General features: G+C 45.6%; 1 protein-coding gene across 2 annotated transcripts; it reads left to right on the top strand.

The window, feature by feature from the left end:
• Positions 1-1,003: 1,003 nt before the first annotated feature.
• On the top strand, positions 1,004-14,987 carry ccdc92ba (coiled-coil domain containing 92Ba). Of its 2 annotated transcripts, XM_088906874.1 has the most exons (4): positions 1,004-1,502; positions 3,830-3,984; positions 6,902-6,949; positions 9,870-14,987. In XM_088906874.1, the coding sequence occupies exons 2-4, from the start codon at positions 3,855-3,857 to the stop codon at positions 10,541-10,543; spliced, it is 852 nt and encodes a 283-aa protein (XP_088763000.1). In that variant the 5' UTR covers positions 1,004-1,502; positions 3,830-3,854; the 3' UTR covers positions 10,544-14,987. The 2 variants fall into 2 exon arrangements, with proteins under 2 accessions (XP_088763000.1, XP_088763001.1); XM_088906875.1 differs by lacking the exon at positions 1,004-1,502 and having other exon boundaries at positions 3,799-3,984; positions 9,870-11,240.
• Positions 14,988-17,145: the final 2,158 nt, after the last annotated feature.

Here is a 17,145-nt window from a genome sequence, read left to right as displayed (position 1 = left end):
GCATTATTGTCCCGGAAAATATATTGGAATTGGAGTTTCGGATTTTTATATAAAAATAATAACGGTAAAATTAACCTAATAGTAACTACGTCACAGACATTAAACTCATTTTGAGAGTATTAACATTTCTGTTGAAATTGACTTCGTGTACATTATACAGATAGATCCATGTCCATCGTTAAATTAATTGAATATTTTTTTATACTTCTACAGAGAAATGTCAGTGTAACAACTAAGCACAACACTCCCAGGTGCAAAAACGTGTAGAATTATTGACTAAATGAACTTGCAGCAGTTACACGTCAGGAGAAAAGGAGCTGAAATTTGGTATGTTTCTGCTAAATGTTTTAGAATCCTACGCATCCTCCGCAATACAGGACCTTCTTGGAAGAGAGCATCCGTAATGCCTACTATCAACAGTGCTGCTCGGTCGGGTTTATACATACACACACGGCTTCACGTAAATACAAAAAAATCGGGTCTACGCTTTCCCTCATTTCGTGATGGCGACTATAGACTTCATAGTGCTCGTTTGGAAAATAGCAGCCTGAGTTCTGATTCTTTCCAATCCTACATCCCCGCTGACCGAGACCCACTTACCGCTTCCAGATGCCCCAAACACAATAATGCTCTGAAAATCATTATCTAAAAATCCCCACGTCCGGGAGAGGCAACAAATCACCCGACATCGATGTTGAAACCATGCAAGGCCACCGTAAATTGAGGAGTTACGAGGCTGGAGACCAAGATACTCCTGCACTCGCTGTTAGCTCCCACATGTCAGTGGTATTTGGTTCAAGAACCTCAATCACAACCGCCCATCTAGCGCAAGGTGACAGAAGTGACTTTCGATTGGGTTCCTCGTTGTGTATTGATTGATTGGGGCAGGGTAGATATCGTCCCGGACTCACAGGGAGGGCAATAGCTGCTCTGCGAATCAGCTTCATTTTTCCGATGTGATCATGTCGCCTGTTCCGGTCACGATGGTCTGTGTTTACCCCACGCCTACAGTATTCTTCATCTGTCGAGTCGGAAGGTGAATGTTTTTACTCTCCGAAGAGTCGTCGTTTTAGTCTGGCGAGGGACAGCGTGATCATTTTGTATTTTATTTTCAGCCGAATGCACAACGCTTCGGGGAGGCTTAAGGCTAAATACGACACGACGTGAGGAGCAATATGTTCACTAACGCAACAATTCCGGAGGTGTCGACTGCCACATTTTACCACTGCTAGCTTCCTCGCACAGTGCGCAAGTTGCGCAATACACGAACTCCGGAGAGATGGGGTATCGATCTTTCTAATTCTCTTCTCTTCCCGTGTTGCTGCTATTTTTAAATAAACTATTCGTGCAATGTTCCCCTATTTTAAACGAAATACCCTCGAACTCTCTGGGTGCCCGGGAAGACAGCGGAAAACGCAGTGCTCTTCGGGCAAAAGGATATATCTTTGAAGCCAAGCATCCTGACGTTCTGAAATATATCTGCGCTTCTCGTTTTTGGCCAGGTAAGAGTCGCAGTGCAATCTGCTTAATACTGCGCATATTAGCAATGGCTTTCTGTAGTTTCTGTGTCATTTTTTAGCTAGTGTTGTCACTACTGTTTCTTTCATAGCTGTATGCTTGCCAGTAAAACCTTTGGTAACAAACAATTGATTATTCGCGGAGTTTACAAATGAGGAAAATACTGTTCATGAGTTATTATCATACTTTTAGTTAATGGGGTTCTTGTAAAGATCATTTACATAATCATCGCAGTTGGAGTGCTGAAACTACAATGTGTAAATGCACATTTTCATCTTGCAATGATTTTAAAACGTACTTTATCCACCTCTAGTCCCTAATAAATTCAAGAAGATGAGAGCGTTTGTATTTGTGGTTAAGTGTTAAGATCGCTTAATTTTAAAGCAGCAGTCAGCTCAGATTGTGTTGTTTCTCACAATAAAACGCAAGAGTGAACCATTTGCAACTGGGATGAAACACGAAACTGTTTTAGATTGCTTTAATTGAACACTGAAAAATGTTGTCTTTGAAATTTAGCAGCTACTTTAAGATCAGTGAATGAAAACATTAACCAATATGCATAAAAGCGCAGCAGTATCTTCACCTTTGAGTTTCTCCCTGAAAAACAGAAATCTCTTTTTACACAAATCTATATAGTAAAACAAAGTAATGGAACACAGTCTACCAACGCCAACCGGTTCTTACACGGGTAAACACCCGGTAACGGTACCACTGCATTTCAGTCGCTAAGGGAAGTCCTCCGGTGGGTTAGACTACGCTTGTGAATCTCGTTGTCTCCAGCCCAGTCCTCAGGGACCCGAGCTATTCAACTGCGCAGGAATACTCTGTAGACTCTCCCGCCCCTCCTCCACTCCGCTGCTAAACTGTTTGCAGGGGCTCGTTGGATCCTGGGGCGCAGCGTTAGGCTGGAGTGAATCTACAGGTCCTTAACAGGGATTCGAAAGGCCGCATCAGAAATAACATTAACAATCATTAACTCTATGACTTGAATCCGAGTGCACTTCTTCTGCGGGGCTTCTTTTGATCGCTTCACAGCCGCCCCTAAGTAAAAAAAAACACACATTGTGTATGATAATCATCACGCACATTTTTCTAACGCAATTCTTTAAAATACATATTTTAAAAAATCAACAGACAAAAGAGAACAGCACAAAACATACCGTAGGGGCTCACAGACACAGAAAGAAGTAACAAATGCAGATATTTTATTTGTCTGTCTGAGCGGCACTGATTTCTGAGATTTCATTTAGGGGTCCTATCTGTCCAGGGGGGGGTGTCTGTCCAGACCAGACCAGTCCAGTTTCTTTCGGGTCCTCTTGACTCAGTTGAATCCTTAATTGAGCTAATGAGTTGCTTGTTGGGAACTTTTTGAAGTTTTGTTTTATTTCTGCTCAGAAGCTGGAAACCGTATGTTACTTCGGACAGCTACAAGGTAGATCTCCAAGATGTGCCGATGGATGAGTTCAGATGAAGCCTGTTATTGGGTCAATTAAGGTTCGATTGTGTCACCGAGAGCAGAGCTGGAATGAACGTCAGCTTGTGTGGGGATCCCCAACAGCAGGGGTGGGGACCCCAGGTCTAGACTCACCAATTCAGTGCTTGCCTGAAGTGGTACAACACATAGCTCCCCCCATCAGTACTGGTAGGAACCCAGAGTTTGCACTCTTGCTTTTACTGTATTGAGCCTGAGTGAATAAAATGGTGAAAGAACTGAGGAGCTCTTGAGAGTGTAGCCATGCTGTTCTCCTCAGTACGGCACTGCAGGATATGACCAAAGCAAAGCAGAAATTAGCACTCACTTCCCAGTGAAGTGAAAATTGATACCAACATGTTATGTAAGTTCTTCATAAGAAATCCCACTCACTTACAAAATGAAATAAGCCTTAATGAGAATCTCTGCTTGAAGAAGTGGTTTAGAAATGACGTCTTCACAGGATGATATCAGAATTTGAGGTTTTAAGCCCTATTAAATCAGATTAAATGGGATTTTTAAAATGCTTATTTTTAATGGATAGAATCATGCTGCTGTTTAACAGGCCGATCTGCGTCAGCATCTGAGATCACAGCTTAGTAATGTGTTTGCTGGCAATGAGCAGACCAGTGGAGTAGTTGCTCTGAAGGTTTAATGATCTCGGGAGAGAGTGAGATCAGGTTGGGACATGTAGGGTGGTGGAGAAGGGTTAAATGGCAGATTTTCTTGTACTTTCTGGGCTGATGCGGAGCTCGAGGGATCGACGCCTCACGAGGGTGGGAGGGCTTGCGTTGTGCCCGGCCCGTGTGAGGGCGGACGCTGACACTTGGGTTCTGCCAGCCCGACAGGCCCTGCCCCGGTTGCCATGGAGACGAGCTCCCTGGCGCGCCAGGTGGAGAGTGTGGAGCGGAACATCGTCTTTCTGAGGCAGGAGCAGCTGGCCCTGCTACACGGCCTGCACCTGGAAATCCTGTCTCTGCAGAAGCGCTGTACAGGTTGGTGACTGCCTTTTTTTTCCAGAATAAATAAAAAACGAATGGAAATTTGAATGTGTGCATTGTTTCCCCACTGAACCCAGAATATTTGGAAAACCGACCCCTATGGTAGCTCCAATTCATGAAACTTCTATAGTACTTTTATAAGTACAATATTGACTCTGCAGTCTGGACCTTACCAACACGCACACGGAATACTGTTTGCCTCATTGCATGCCTCATTAATAATGTGCACCGTAGCATAAATGCATCACTTTGCTGTCCCACACCGTCCAGACAAAAGCTCAGAGAAATCCTTCGGTGATGGTGAGAGGAGTCTGTAGGCACAGAGCTGCTTGAAGAAAAAGCCTTGTGTCAAACAGAATTAAAGCACCACATTGATGAGAGATTAGAACCATCGTGTGGAGGTTGCAGTGGAGAGGTTTTTATGCACCCAGCTGGCTGTGCAGAGAGGCGGTGATCTGGGGATGTGTGCCTCTGCTTTTTATTTGATGTGAAAAGAGTGTGCAGACAAGATAAAAGGGTTTTCACTGTGCAGCCTCGTACCATTGGCCAGTGGGCGTCCTGTTACCACCACACGCTGTCCAGGGCCCAGATACATGACTGGCAGCTGCTGAGAGCGGAAATGCAGCCGTCTGACAGACGGATCCACAGACTCAGGGATATGACACCACGAAGTAGTTGGGTGGAGCATCCCTGACAACTGGGAGGGAGACCTAAGCTGCCCTTCACTGCACTGGAGACCAGCAGGCTCCTGTGTCCTCAGGCCCTGCTCAGTCTGGCACAGAGAGAGTGCCTGCAGCTGTTTTAACCCAAAGGTGATGGCCCAAGCACAGGCTGAGCTCTATGCTCATGGGTCCGAGGCTGAGTCATGTCACTACCCTACTGTGACTGGGGTTCCCAGTTGGCTGAGCACCCCTGAGGGTGGGATTGGTCAGCCAGGATTCACCCAGCTGTCAGGGACACAGCACCCCCTGCAGGCTTCCAGGTGCGACTGGAGCTGAGCCTCTGGGTATGGAGCTGTGATGCCGGACATGTGCCAAGAGGAGCACCAGGCAGAGCAGTCTGCCTACACTTCCTCATTCTTCCCTGTGTGATGTCACTGGGTTCCGGGCTGCAGGCTGTTCTAAACCTGGGGGGTTTACAATAATTGGCAATTCTAAATCAAACCATTAATCAGTCCTCCTGCAGTGAGGTATCAGTGAGATCCCTTCCAAATATAACGCACAGTCTGGGGGAAAATGGAACTAGATGATGACTCTTTGAATTGCTGTGAGCTGACCATGCCAAGTTTGGGAAAAAAAAAGACCATTTTTTTTCAAATGGAGTTTAAATTTGTGTGGAAGTGTTGAAGTTTTTGAAATCTGTTCTCTTGAATTTGGAGAGAAGTTTGTAATGTGCATCCTCATCTAACAGAGTTTTCAATACCTGGATTCTGAAAGTGCTGCCTGTTCTGTGCTGGCCTCCAGCTTTCAGTGTGCTTTTAATCCACAGATCGTTACAGGGATTCCTGAAAGAATGTGGTGGGTCAATAATTTACTGGCAGTCAGAGATTTTTTTTTTATTTTCAAGTCATTTGGTATGCTGGTCATTTATTGGACTTATCTTTAAAAATCTGCTGAGCTGGTGCAATGGAGAACGAGAAAGGTATGTGGGGCGGTTGTGTTTTTGTTGATGAAGACTAATTTGAGCAGAGCAGAATCAGAAGCAAACCTTTTCCAAACCTGCCTGCTGGAGCATCATGGATACAGTGTCAGCTGTGAGCCACAGATCTGAAAGTATTCATTCGATTAAAGGGGCAAATTGCATTAAACTGTGCTCAAGGATTGTATCAGGATGTTCTTATAATTGAATTTGCCTGTGTTGGGTTAAACGTAGTAAAATAAACAGAATGTTTATCACTCAATACTTTGAAGAGATTTTTAGCTACAATTAGTACTGATCAACAGCACAATGTCTATTTTCTTTTACATGCTTAGTCTTCATAAATTTGCAAGGTTGGGGAAGAATATTGGATCTAATAAGTCTGCACAAGTGCCCAGCAAACTGTTGAATGAAAGAGCCCAATATAACTTGTCAGCTCCAACCCACCCAGCCTTGCTAGGACTCAGCCTATACTACATCACTGCTACAGCTGAGTAATGACATATCCCAGATAGGAGCAAGTGAGCTCTTATTTCACTATAGGCTCCTTGTCCTTTATGCAGGCACATTTACTGCACTGTGCATGTGTTGTTGTTCATATTTCTGCTTACATTGTGATTGTATTCTTTCAGCAATGTACAGTATCTGAACCTTCCCAATGAGAATGAGTCGGGTGACCATTTGACTTTGTGTTCATCGGAACACTTTTGATTTTAGTTAACCTGTATTGTTTATCAGCTGTTCAATATTTCTGACCATGATCACGCCATGTGAACAAATGAGCAATGCTACTGATTTGCTTAGAAAGCATCATTTCACATTAGGTTTCATGTGAAAACATGGGCTGATCACTTTTACATGTTTATTGCATACAGATAAGCACTGTTTTTCATCTGGGTAAATATGAAAAGCTGAATTTGTAAACTAAGGGCAGTTTTCAAATCCTGTTTCACTGAACAAGCAGCCATATGATCACCCTGCATATGAGAAGAAACAACATACTGAAGTATAGCAGTGCACACGGGCTTCAGTCTGTGCCTCCTCCATTATCTTAATGGTTAGTGTGCTGGTTTAAATATCTAATTAGGATGAGAGAAACAGAACAACGACAGCATGCAGTGAGTGAGAGATAAACAGCAAAATGAGCATGATGCAGGCTGCAGCTAAAAAGCAAGTCCGAGAAAGCATTGAGTTATATACAGACGTTTGCGGGGTCAGAAGTAGTCTGCCTTGGATCTTGATCATTTTCTTGTCATGTTTGCTTGATCCCTAGAGCTGACCTGTGAAGTGAATGTGAAGCCTCCTGGAAGAACTCAAGCAGGTAATGCTGTAGCCACACGCTGCTCCTCCTACGCCCGTGTACAAGGAACGTTGTTCTTGTGTTCTCTCATTTATGCAGCTGTTTTTGGAAAACAAAATTCCCCATCATAGAATTGTTGGGTCGTTGTTTTACTAAAACCCCCAAGGAGATCATTTCAGGGATGAAAGCACAGTTGTTTGTTTGGAAAATGCTTTACTTATTTCAGTTGCTTTTCTTTCTGTTTACGTTCAGACCTATCCCACGCATCAGCTGTGACATGAAAAGGAAACTGCATTACCGCCATCCATCAAATCTAAACATATTTGTAACTAGAACAGCAGTGGAGCTGGGCATCTCATACAACAGTACTGTGATCATGCATATCTGTGGTGTTATATTTCTGAAACATCAGCCAGCCTCACAGCTCCCATACTGGCACTGGAAATGAGAGACCAGGATTGAGAGTCCTTGCTCAAAATGAATCCTAATTGAAATAATGAACATATCAAAATCAATCATTTGGGAATTCCAGGGAATTTATTTTTTAAAAGCCAAGTGATCAGCCTTAATTTCAAGTCTGTGGTGTTAACCGGGGACATTCTCCAGACCTCAGAGGGTTGCCTTACAACACACCCCGTAGCTCACAGTGGGCTGTGCTGAACTAAGCTGGGTTAGATGGGCAGTGCGGTCCTTGGGCTCGTGAACATTTTTTTTAGTGGCCCACGGCTTGAGAAACGTTGGACAGTGCTGCTTTAGATCACAGAGCAATGGTGTGTCAGACTAGCCATGTGACATTATCAACATGTGGCTGAGCCCCGGTACTTAGTATCGACTGCACAGCTGCTTTGAGTGTCCATGGGGATGCTGACCAAGGGATCATATCATGGAAAAGAGGATTAAAGGAGATGCTGCTGACTGCATATAGCCCCATTATGAGTGGTCTCTCCTTTTCCTCAGGGGCCTCTGTCTAATGATTGTACAGAGCCCTAGTCTTCCTGTCATCCTCTCTGAGATCCGTGGGAGATCCCTCAGAGGGTCAGTCTCTCATCCACAAGCCAGGGAGCGCCTGCTTTCTCTCCGGAGTTCACCCCCTTCTTCTGCAGTAGAGTGCAGATGGGAAGCATTAATATTTAAACGCTGAGCAAAGAAGTTGCAGGGCCTGGGGTCTCATTGAAGTTCGGTCTGTTCAGGGCGGCCAGGCCCCTGACGTGGTCAGCCTTTGAAAAATAAGATGCTGGGGTGCTGCTGTATATCCCCTAATAAAACAACACCTCCCATCATGTACCCTGATAAGGGCACTGCGGAGTGCAGAGTGTTACAGGGAAATCCGGGTAAAGTATGCAGTAGGATGCAGACTATACAATGAGAACCACACTGCAGCAAAGCATCTGCAGACTGCAAACAGGGGAGAAGCATGCAGATCGACTGTGCTAATCTTTAATAAGGAATCCTATCTGATAATGTATCGTATCAGTTATAAATGTCTGTATTAAGATACTTTCCACGTACAGTGGAGTAAAGTTGGAAAACTGCTGCATTTCTTATGCTCTCGAGGTGTCAGCAGAGGGCATGTTCCTCTGTTTAAACTGGTAGTTAATGAAAATCTGACCTTAATTGTGCTTTCTGGCTCTTCATTACTGGCACACAGGGAGCTGGGGAGAGAGTGTAGCAGGCAGGAGAGAGAGAAGAGAAGAGATGCTGACTGAGAACGTCCTGCGTTTCTGTCCCTGTAATTGTGCCGTGTGCCCTGCACAGGCCTCTCCTACCCCAGCAATTGATCTTTCCTCTTTGTTCCTCCGTGTCTCACACTCTCCTCTCCTGCTCCAGAGGGGGGTTGAATTGCGGCGTGTTTGTAGTCAGCAGAGGGAGAGAGAGAGTGCTGAAGGTCAGATTGCACAGTGCTTTCTATTTTTAACATATGATCTCACCCAGGGCTGATCAGAGGGTATGAAATGGACAGAGAGGGTGTGGTTCCTGGGACACAGGGAGCATCTGTCTGTAAGAGGAAACCAGTCGTTTTGATCATTATATTCATGATGCACCTGCGGGGAAAGGAAATATACAGGTGAAATGAGCTCTTTTAGCTGCAGGGCTTGCAACTGGACATCCCTTGCTGCTGGAACTGCCTGCCATTGTCTGGCAATCGATGGCTTTGATTTCCTCCAAGACAGTGACGCCATAGTGCAGTCGTGCCGTCCTCTGGATGAGCCGTTACACTGTAGTCCTGGCATCTCGTTTATTAAAGATCAATTGATGATTGCATTTCTCACTTTTCCACCAGATCTGCTGGAGCAGAATAACTGTTGCACATCACCAGGCTGGGTGCTGCACTTCAGAGTTGGAGTGCTTGTTTCTTGGGGTTGAAAAGTGGTAAATAAATGCAAGTTGTGAATGAATAAAATACGGGGATATAATCTAAATAGCCTCACAGATCACAGTGTGATCAGAGCCATTCCCATAGTGAGGGTACATTCCATTGGTCTTACAGCAGCTGTCCCAGTGCTGGGATTGGAGGAACTGTGCTGGGCTTTTTAATCTCTGTCTGCAATCTGTCTGAGCTGCCTGGTCCTCTGTCTGGCCTCTGAGCTCTCCTTAACATCAGCCGCAGATTCTTAGCCCAAGACTCAGGTGTGGAAATAAATGCACGCACCACTTTAAAGTTGTTGAAGCAGGCTTTTTTTTCTACAGATCCGAAGATTAGATTCATGTTACCCGATATTTGCTGGGTAAGAAAATTGCAGAGAATGCAAGTAAAGATCGGCTGTCCCACACTGTGGCACTGCTGAGCTGTTAGAGCTGTTAGAGATGTGCAAAAGTGCAGGAGCTGTCAGGGGAGCAGCAGACTCCTGTATAAGTCCCAGTGGGGGGGGGGGGGCTATAATAATCAGATCTATGTAGCAGCCCAGGCTGATACCAGTACGGTATCATCTTCCTCTTGCAGACCTGGAGGAGGAAGAGGAGCTGTTGATGGAGAGGTGCCGGCAGGCAGAGATCCGTCTCAATGAGCAGCAGCACAGCTTGGGGGAGCTGCGCAAGGAACTGAGCCACAAGGGGGCGCTGGTGGAAGCGTTGCGGGCCAGCCTGAAAGACAAGGAGCGACGCTTCCTGGAGGAGCTGAAGCACAGGAGCCATAGGATCACCGTGCTGAACACCGAGCTCCAGAAACAGACGGAGGCCGCGGCCTACCTCTCCTTCCAGCTGCACGCGGCTCGTCAGAAACTGCACCAGCAGCACCGCCATGGTCCCAGGGGCTCGGAGCGGCAGCCCCTCCTGCCCCCGCCACCCCCGCCGCCCCCCGCCGCGGCCAGCAAGCCCAAACGGCGCAGCTACAGGGCGGCGGCACACCACCTCCGCGCCGAGAGGGCCAGGGAGTGCGTGCCGCGGGAGAGGGTGACGGGCCCGGAGGAGCCCACCGCCATGCCCGACCCCGCTCTCTTCCTCTACCCGCGCCGCCACAGGCCCAGGCCGCGGCCACACGGCACCCCCGCTCAGAGACAGCGTGGCGTGGGCACGGGCACGGGCCGGGCCGGCGAGGGCGACGAGCAGGAGGCCGGGGCGCGTCCGCGTGAGACTGCCGCCCCCGCAGCTGCCAATTCTGAGCAGGAGGAAGAGTAATGGGACTGTGCCCCAGCTCAGGCCTATCATCATCATCATCATTATAATAATAATTATTATTCTGTTAATGGAAGCCAGTCCGCCCCCTTTATCCTCATCATCACCGTATTTGAAACGGGATCCCTGCTTGTAATAACCTTCTAGCAGCTAGAGGTGTGAAGGTAATCCTGTGGAAAGATCATCCCTGATACTTGGATGCACAGTGTTATAAGGTTTTCATTTTCATTTGTTGATGTTATTTAGAGGCTTGCGTTCCTGATTGTCACCCTGACCCCCTACATAGGTTTATTATGTACAGCAAGCAAGCAGAGAATCTGTGCCCTACAGCCAACAGATCAAGAGTGCATGGCCTCCAGCCTGGCAATCTCTAGTGTTGTGTGCAGGGTGGCCACGTGCCACGCCCACCCCTGTCTTTAAAACAATGTCCTGTTCCACTAGGGCTTCCTTGTGAGTTGTTCCGAGAGCAATCAGCAGCCTGTGAAAAGGTCCAAATCTGCCTCATGTTCTTGTCTTTTAGTATACTGGCAGCAAACAGGTGACAATTCCTCATCTCCTGGAGCTCTTTTCTTTACAGCAATATAGTGACTGATTTATATATGCAACTTGCCCGCCTAGATTCTCAAGGTCCAAAACCCTCTGCCATACTGGATCTGGGAGATTTCATTTCCAGGGCTCTAATAAACCCCACTCCACTGACCTCCACTGCTTCTGGCTCTCGTTGCCTCCCTCCATCTTTTGAAAGTGTGGTGGGACGTGGCAAACTTTGCCATGGCAAACCGGACAGGCTAAGTGTCATTTGTGGATGAAGTGCTGAGCGGCAGACAGACGGAGGTGCCAGCTCCTCAGTGTGGTTAGTGCTGTGCCGATCGGTGGCATCTTCTTGGCGGGAGACTGACTGAACCAGGGGTTCCAGACCTCCTCCTAATTAAGACCGATTGAGCCGTTTGTCCATTAGGGATCCAGGTCGCTGCGCTAGAGGGAAGCTTGCTGGTCACTTCCTCAATCCTGAGGACCCCCAAAACCTGCTGGTTTTCCTTCCCGAACCCCAAGAATACCTGAGGCAGGAACCGAGCGCAAATAGGACAGGCAGAGCTTGAATAGGGTTGCTAGGCAAGTGCCAGAGTCTGCCTTCACGATTACAGCAACAGCTGTTGGGCCTGCAGAATACGTGATTTTTGGTATGTCGTACTGTCTCGTCATCAAAAGGGCTGGTGGTTTCCTCGACGCCCTTGGAGTTTAGAGGTCAGGCTATTCCCCCAGTTTACAGGGAGGAAAAAATCAGAGCCAGCCCTTACAATGTTACAGCTTGTGCTGAGCAGGCACTCGAGCCTTGCCCTGTCCAGCAGTTCTGGTGGCGTCCCGTCCGTGTGCACAGACCACACAAAACGCTGCAAACCCTGGGAGGGGTGTTTCGCACTGAGCTGCAGCCCACCCTTCTCTGTATGTTCACTCACTCGAGTAGTTCAGCTCACCGAGCGGGAATGGAGCTCTCAAGCACCCCCTGCTGGGTCAAAGAAGAACTGCGACAGGCTTTGAAAGGACGAAAATGGCTGGCAGAGAACAGTATTTGTATGTGGTATCTAAATCGTTAGGCCGTCGATGTGCAGAAGCCGTGCTGTAGAATTTTAACATTACACTTAAAATAAACATGCTATATCTAAGACACTTAAAAGGAAAAAAAACGATTAATATAAATATTAATATAAAATGATATTAAAGGACAAGTGCTATAATAGTTATTTATTTAATGGTTTTGGTTGTTAGAGACTTAGAAGGATATTCAAATATAAGTATTCCTTAAAGCTGTCTTTTAAAGCTATTGGAGTTCATTAGAAAAAAAATAAGGAATGTTTTGTACGTTTATATTTCACCTGCAAGATCTTATTTTTATGTTAAGTGAACGATTGTTTGAAACGGGATCCAGGATTCTGTGGTACAATATACACAGCGGCAGTGAGCGACATCTCCTTTAAAGCACAAACAGTAAAACCAGGTAATGACAACCCTGGACATCGCGAGAGTATTTTGTAACCCAGCCGTGCGGACGCCTTCTGGTTATACAGAAACAAAAGCGATGCACAGTGACAAAACGCGGGTGTAAAAATGTAGATGCAACTTTTTTGTGCCATTTAGCCATTTCAACTAGAGCTGGACTTCTGCCATGGGCAGGGCGTTAAGACTGCTGTGCATATCGCCTAGCGCAAGTCGCGAGTGCTAAACCGCCACGCCCTTGGCCACTTCTGTCTCGTTTGTTCATGTTCATCCTGCAGAGCAGGGAAAAAACAACACTTCCACCTAATGGTGAAGTAAAATATTGCACTGGTGGCTTCTCTGAGAGCACTAGCCCCTTGTGGAATAGGGTTGAAAGATGAATTGGACAAAGATACACAACACAGTTCATAAATCAAACCTGTACAAACAATATTTTCAATGTATGATTAGTATCGGTCTTTAAAAATCTGGAGTTCTATGGACATTATGGATGACATAGATAAATTGGATTTCATATTAACAGACTTTTAAATTCCTTTAAGACATGGATCATATGTCTTTTCCACTAAAGACTTAAACCCATCCTGTTAAAGACCCTGCTTTAAGCTCCGTTGGTCAGAGCACCATCTCAGCTCTGAGACCTGGAAGCACACAGTTCACCAGCAACAGGTCTTGAATTTGAGTGTCAAATACATCCTGTAGGCTCTTACATGCTGTTTCCATCGTTTTGCTTTCAGAACGCTGGGGATGTGTTCCTGCACTTCTAGAAATGGGAGGTCACTTTTGCTCTGGAGGAAAGCCCTCAGTTAATAAAGCCCCTTGATGTGCTTTATTTCAGGTCCTCTTCTACAATAGTGTGTAAATGACAGTAAGCTGCTTTAGAAGAAGCCACTCAAAGGGTTAACATCACCTGCACATTCCTCTTGATTCATTTCCTTTGTCACATTTATCCTGTCACATGCATTCTAGAAGATCCTTGTTTATTTCAGCAGAAATGATTGGCCGCTCTCAGTAACTGTTTCAGTACACTGCTGATGAGTGGGCGAATCTCCCAGTGGATCTCCAGGAATCACGTTTGGGAAGCCAGTCTGCATTGCACCGTCCCACTGGAGGTGCAGGCCCTCTCTCCAGTTCCCCTCGAGCTGTGCCCTTCTCAAATGGGCACCTCAGGACTCCAAGGACAGCATGAGAGCCACTCTCTGACACTTTGTGATGTTTCTTACTTTGTGGAATACAAGCTGCAGACATTGCCCTTGTATAGAGTATATACAAAGGGAAACGCTGACTTCTCTGTATGGGCATGACTTTCTGCACCTGGTGTGCGACCGCCTGCAAAGCAGGGAGAAACAGGATGGCATGAGTGTGTCGTAAATAGGGATCACTTTGCAGTGTTCAAGTTGGGATGGGTATAAAGTCTTCAGCATGGCAGCGTTCAAATGCTTTCCACATCATGTCCTCTCTTTCAAGGTTAGAAGCCCCTTATTTTGCTGCAGTTCTTGCTCAGTAGCTGTAGATGAGCTAAGCAGCGACTGAACACTTGCCACACAGAACGTGTGCAATTAGGACAGTGGGACACATGGTGGGAAATTAAGGATACAACAGACTGTGCAAGTGATGTGAACCACTCTTTTGCTCTCAGATTGCCTCCTTGAGATCAGCGTGTAAGTCTTTTCTCAGTCATAAAAAACAAGGACAGAATCACTTTTTCTTTGGTCTTATTGGAACTTAGGTAGCCGAAAACTAAATCTTAAAAAGCACCTTCCCCTTCCCTTTTACAAAATTGCAGTAGAGTCCTTGTGTGCTGGGAATGTACGAAGGTCTGGCTTGGTATCCAGAATCAAGCCTGTGACCCATGACAGGCCTCTGGGCTGAGGGTTATTAGAGCTGCTGAGCAGTTCATCCCTTTAGAGAGTATTCTATGGATGTGAGCCCAGTGATCAAAATATTCCATAATGAGAAACACCAGCTTAAGAACTAAGCAGCATGGGGAACTGGTTTTAACGGCTCTAGTGCAGTCTCTGAATCCCTAAAACAGACACACAATTCCTGACCTTATCAGGATTAAAACAGTGATCACATCTTTTGGGCAAGCAGCTCTACTATGCTGAGCAATTAGGACATGGAAAGTTAGGAAGGCGAAGAGGGTGGCTGGGGGCTTTGTTTTAATAAGAGATATTTGGAATACAAAGGACTTGCGCTCTGTTTTTTTCACACCTTTTTTTGTACTGTTTGACTTTTCCTAGCAATAATTGATGGCACTCCCTCTTGGTACATGATGTATGCAGTATATATATATACACCTTCCTCCCGGGAGCTCTGCTGGAGTCCCATAAGAGTACAGTGCACCTTGTTCTGCTGAGACTTTCCTAACTCCTGTGTTACCGCACAGACTGTGGATGCTTTACATAGAGCTTATAGCTGTAACCTTATTTTAATAAACTTCGGAATTGACTAATCCCGTTCAAGGCCCTGATTGCTACTAACGTCCAGTTTGCACTTTCAGGGAGGACAAGGTTTATTTTTTTTCCCGTGTTATGCAGTGACACACCCTGCGGCAGATCTCATTCAGCCATCTTGCGGAGCTGGAAGACAGTAATATTTGAGATATTTGCTCTTTTGGATCGTTGATATTGTAACGCTTACGGCCGACAGGTACTGTGTAAGAGCCGGCATACCAGAGCAGGTGACGTCACCGCCCTTCCCTGTGATAGCAGGACTACAGCTACTGGGCTGTAGAGAGATCTCTCTTTAGCTCACGGGGCTAGGTCGCTGCAGAGAGACGCGGAAGTCCCGGGTTCGAGCCCCGGACGGTGTGGGGCCGACCTGATGCGGCAAGGGCGCCCGCCTGAGCCCCCGTTGCGTTACAATATGTTATTCATGGGTATGTGATGAAAGACTCTCTGTAGCAGTGAATTTCTGAAGGTTTTGAGAGATTGGGCTACAGGATAGAGAAACGCTGTATATACTGTATTCTTCTAACCATCAGCACAGAAAGAGCAGGAAAACAGAAGATGGATAGATTTAACCTCATTATCCACAGCCATCTTTTAAACATGATAACTGCCAGAGAATGAAATGAATGATCAGTACAGTACGTAGATGCTGAGTATTTCATTACTTAAAACTGTGAGTATACAGGTACAGTAAATGCAATTTTCTTTGTTTTAACATAAACATAAACAAAAGAGAAAAGTCTAAAATTGGGCTCAGCCTCCTTGCATGTATTGCACTACTTTAGACTGTAACCATGCTCAGGTGTGTGTCTCTCCACCTACCTACTCATTTGTGGTATAAATGAGCCAACAGGTACACTGGAGTACTCACCTTCTCACTTCTGTGAGATGCATTGCCCTAGGCAGGCAGGAATGCCTGGAGCTTTTCCTATTCCAGTATGGTAATACCTGTACTGAACGGTAGGTGGTATAGTTTTTTTTTCTCAAGCTGCTGTTAAGAAGCATGTTCCATCTATGGGTTAAAACATTTGTGCACAGCTACTGACAAACTAGAAAGTCCTTGACCATATGTTTAAGGACCTGAACCTAAATACTAGATAATTTGTAAGTACTGGTAATCTTAGGTCATATGTAATAAATATTATAGATATAGGGTTAAACCTTATAGTACCCACATGATGATCGACATACAATTTATTTTGGAAGTGGGGTAGTTGTAGGGCTACAGATAGATATTTTAAAGTAGTATGTGTGTTTTATCAGGGATAATGTAAGCGTCAGTGGTATTTTGATCATACCTTGACTTTTTCTGAGGACTTTTATTTTTTATAGAACTACTATCTATTAGATATAACTAATATCCCCCAAAAAAGGCTCACAGTAAAGTTTCATAAGAAAAGATCCATGTACATCTCATGCTCTTTTAATCTAATCATGTCAAACACAGCAATAAAATCATTTTGCTCAGAGCATTATGGTCATTCTTACCCTAGCTCAGTCCAAATCTATTCTTAATTTCCTCCTCCAAAAAACACTTCTAAGATGGAAAATACTAGTTAACAGCAAACCCCAGAAACGTGCTAAAATGGAGTTTTGAAGTCCCGGAGAACAACATGGGAGGAATTCAGGTAATCAATCTACACGTTGATTCAGCGGAATCTGCCTTGCAAACAGTCATCATGGCAGAATTGCCTTTCCGTAGTGACCTTTTCCAGGTTTGTGTAGGCTGAGGGCGGGGTATGTGACTGCTGACATAAATTTAGAGCGACAAACGTGGTTATAATCTAGGGATTCAAACTTGCATAGATATACGTGCAGCGTGTAATAATCCTTACACTTAAGTAGCGCTTTTCTTGACACTCCACTCAAAGCGCTTTACAGGTAATGGGGATCCCCTCCACCACCACCACCAGTGTGCAGCCCCACCTGGGTGATGCGACGGCAGCCAGAGTGCGCCAGTCTGCTCCCCACAGAACCAGCTCTCAGTGGGGAGGACACAAAGCACTTATCTGTGCCTTTGGGATAAGACAATATCCCATGACTGTTTGAAGAGGCTTTATTTCAGAGTATACTCAGATATTAGGTGAGCAAGCCGTGTCAGGTTATATATACCCTGTGAGATGATCAATACCTGATCCCACCGCATGTTGTAAGCAT

The sequence above is a fragment of the Atractosteus spatula genome, chromosome 27 (genome assembly GCF_055471065.1).
Source record: "Atractosteus spatula isolate fAtrSpa1 chromosome 27, fAtrSpa1.hap1, whole genome shotgun sequence".
Lineage (NCBI taxonomy): Eukaryota > Metazoa > Chordata > Actinopteri > Semionotiformes > Lepisosteidae > Atractosteus > Atractosteus spatula.
The sequence above is the reverse complement of the archived record's forward strand: the minus strand, read 5'-3'. Positions and strand labels throughout refer to the sequence as shown.

Excerpts from the sequence above, each read along its gene's own strand:
- ccdc92ba (XM_088906874.1), top strand. The coding sequence starts at position 3,855 with ATGGAGACGAGCTCCCTGGCGCGCCAGGTGGAGAGTGTGGAGCGGAAC. Across the intron at positions 3,985-6,901 it reads TCTGCAGAAGCGCTGTACAG|AGCTGACCTGTGAAGTGAAT; the intron begins GTTGGTGACTGC and ends CTTGATCCCTAG. Across the intron at positions 6,950-9,869 it reads TCCTGGAAGAACTCAAGCAG|ACCTGGAGGAGGAAGAGGAG; the intron begins GTAATGCTGTAG and ends TTCCTCTTGCAG.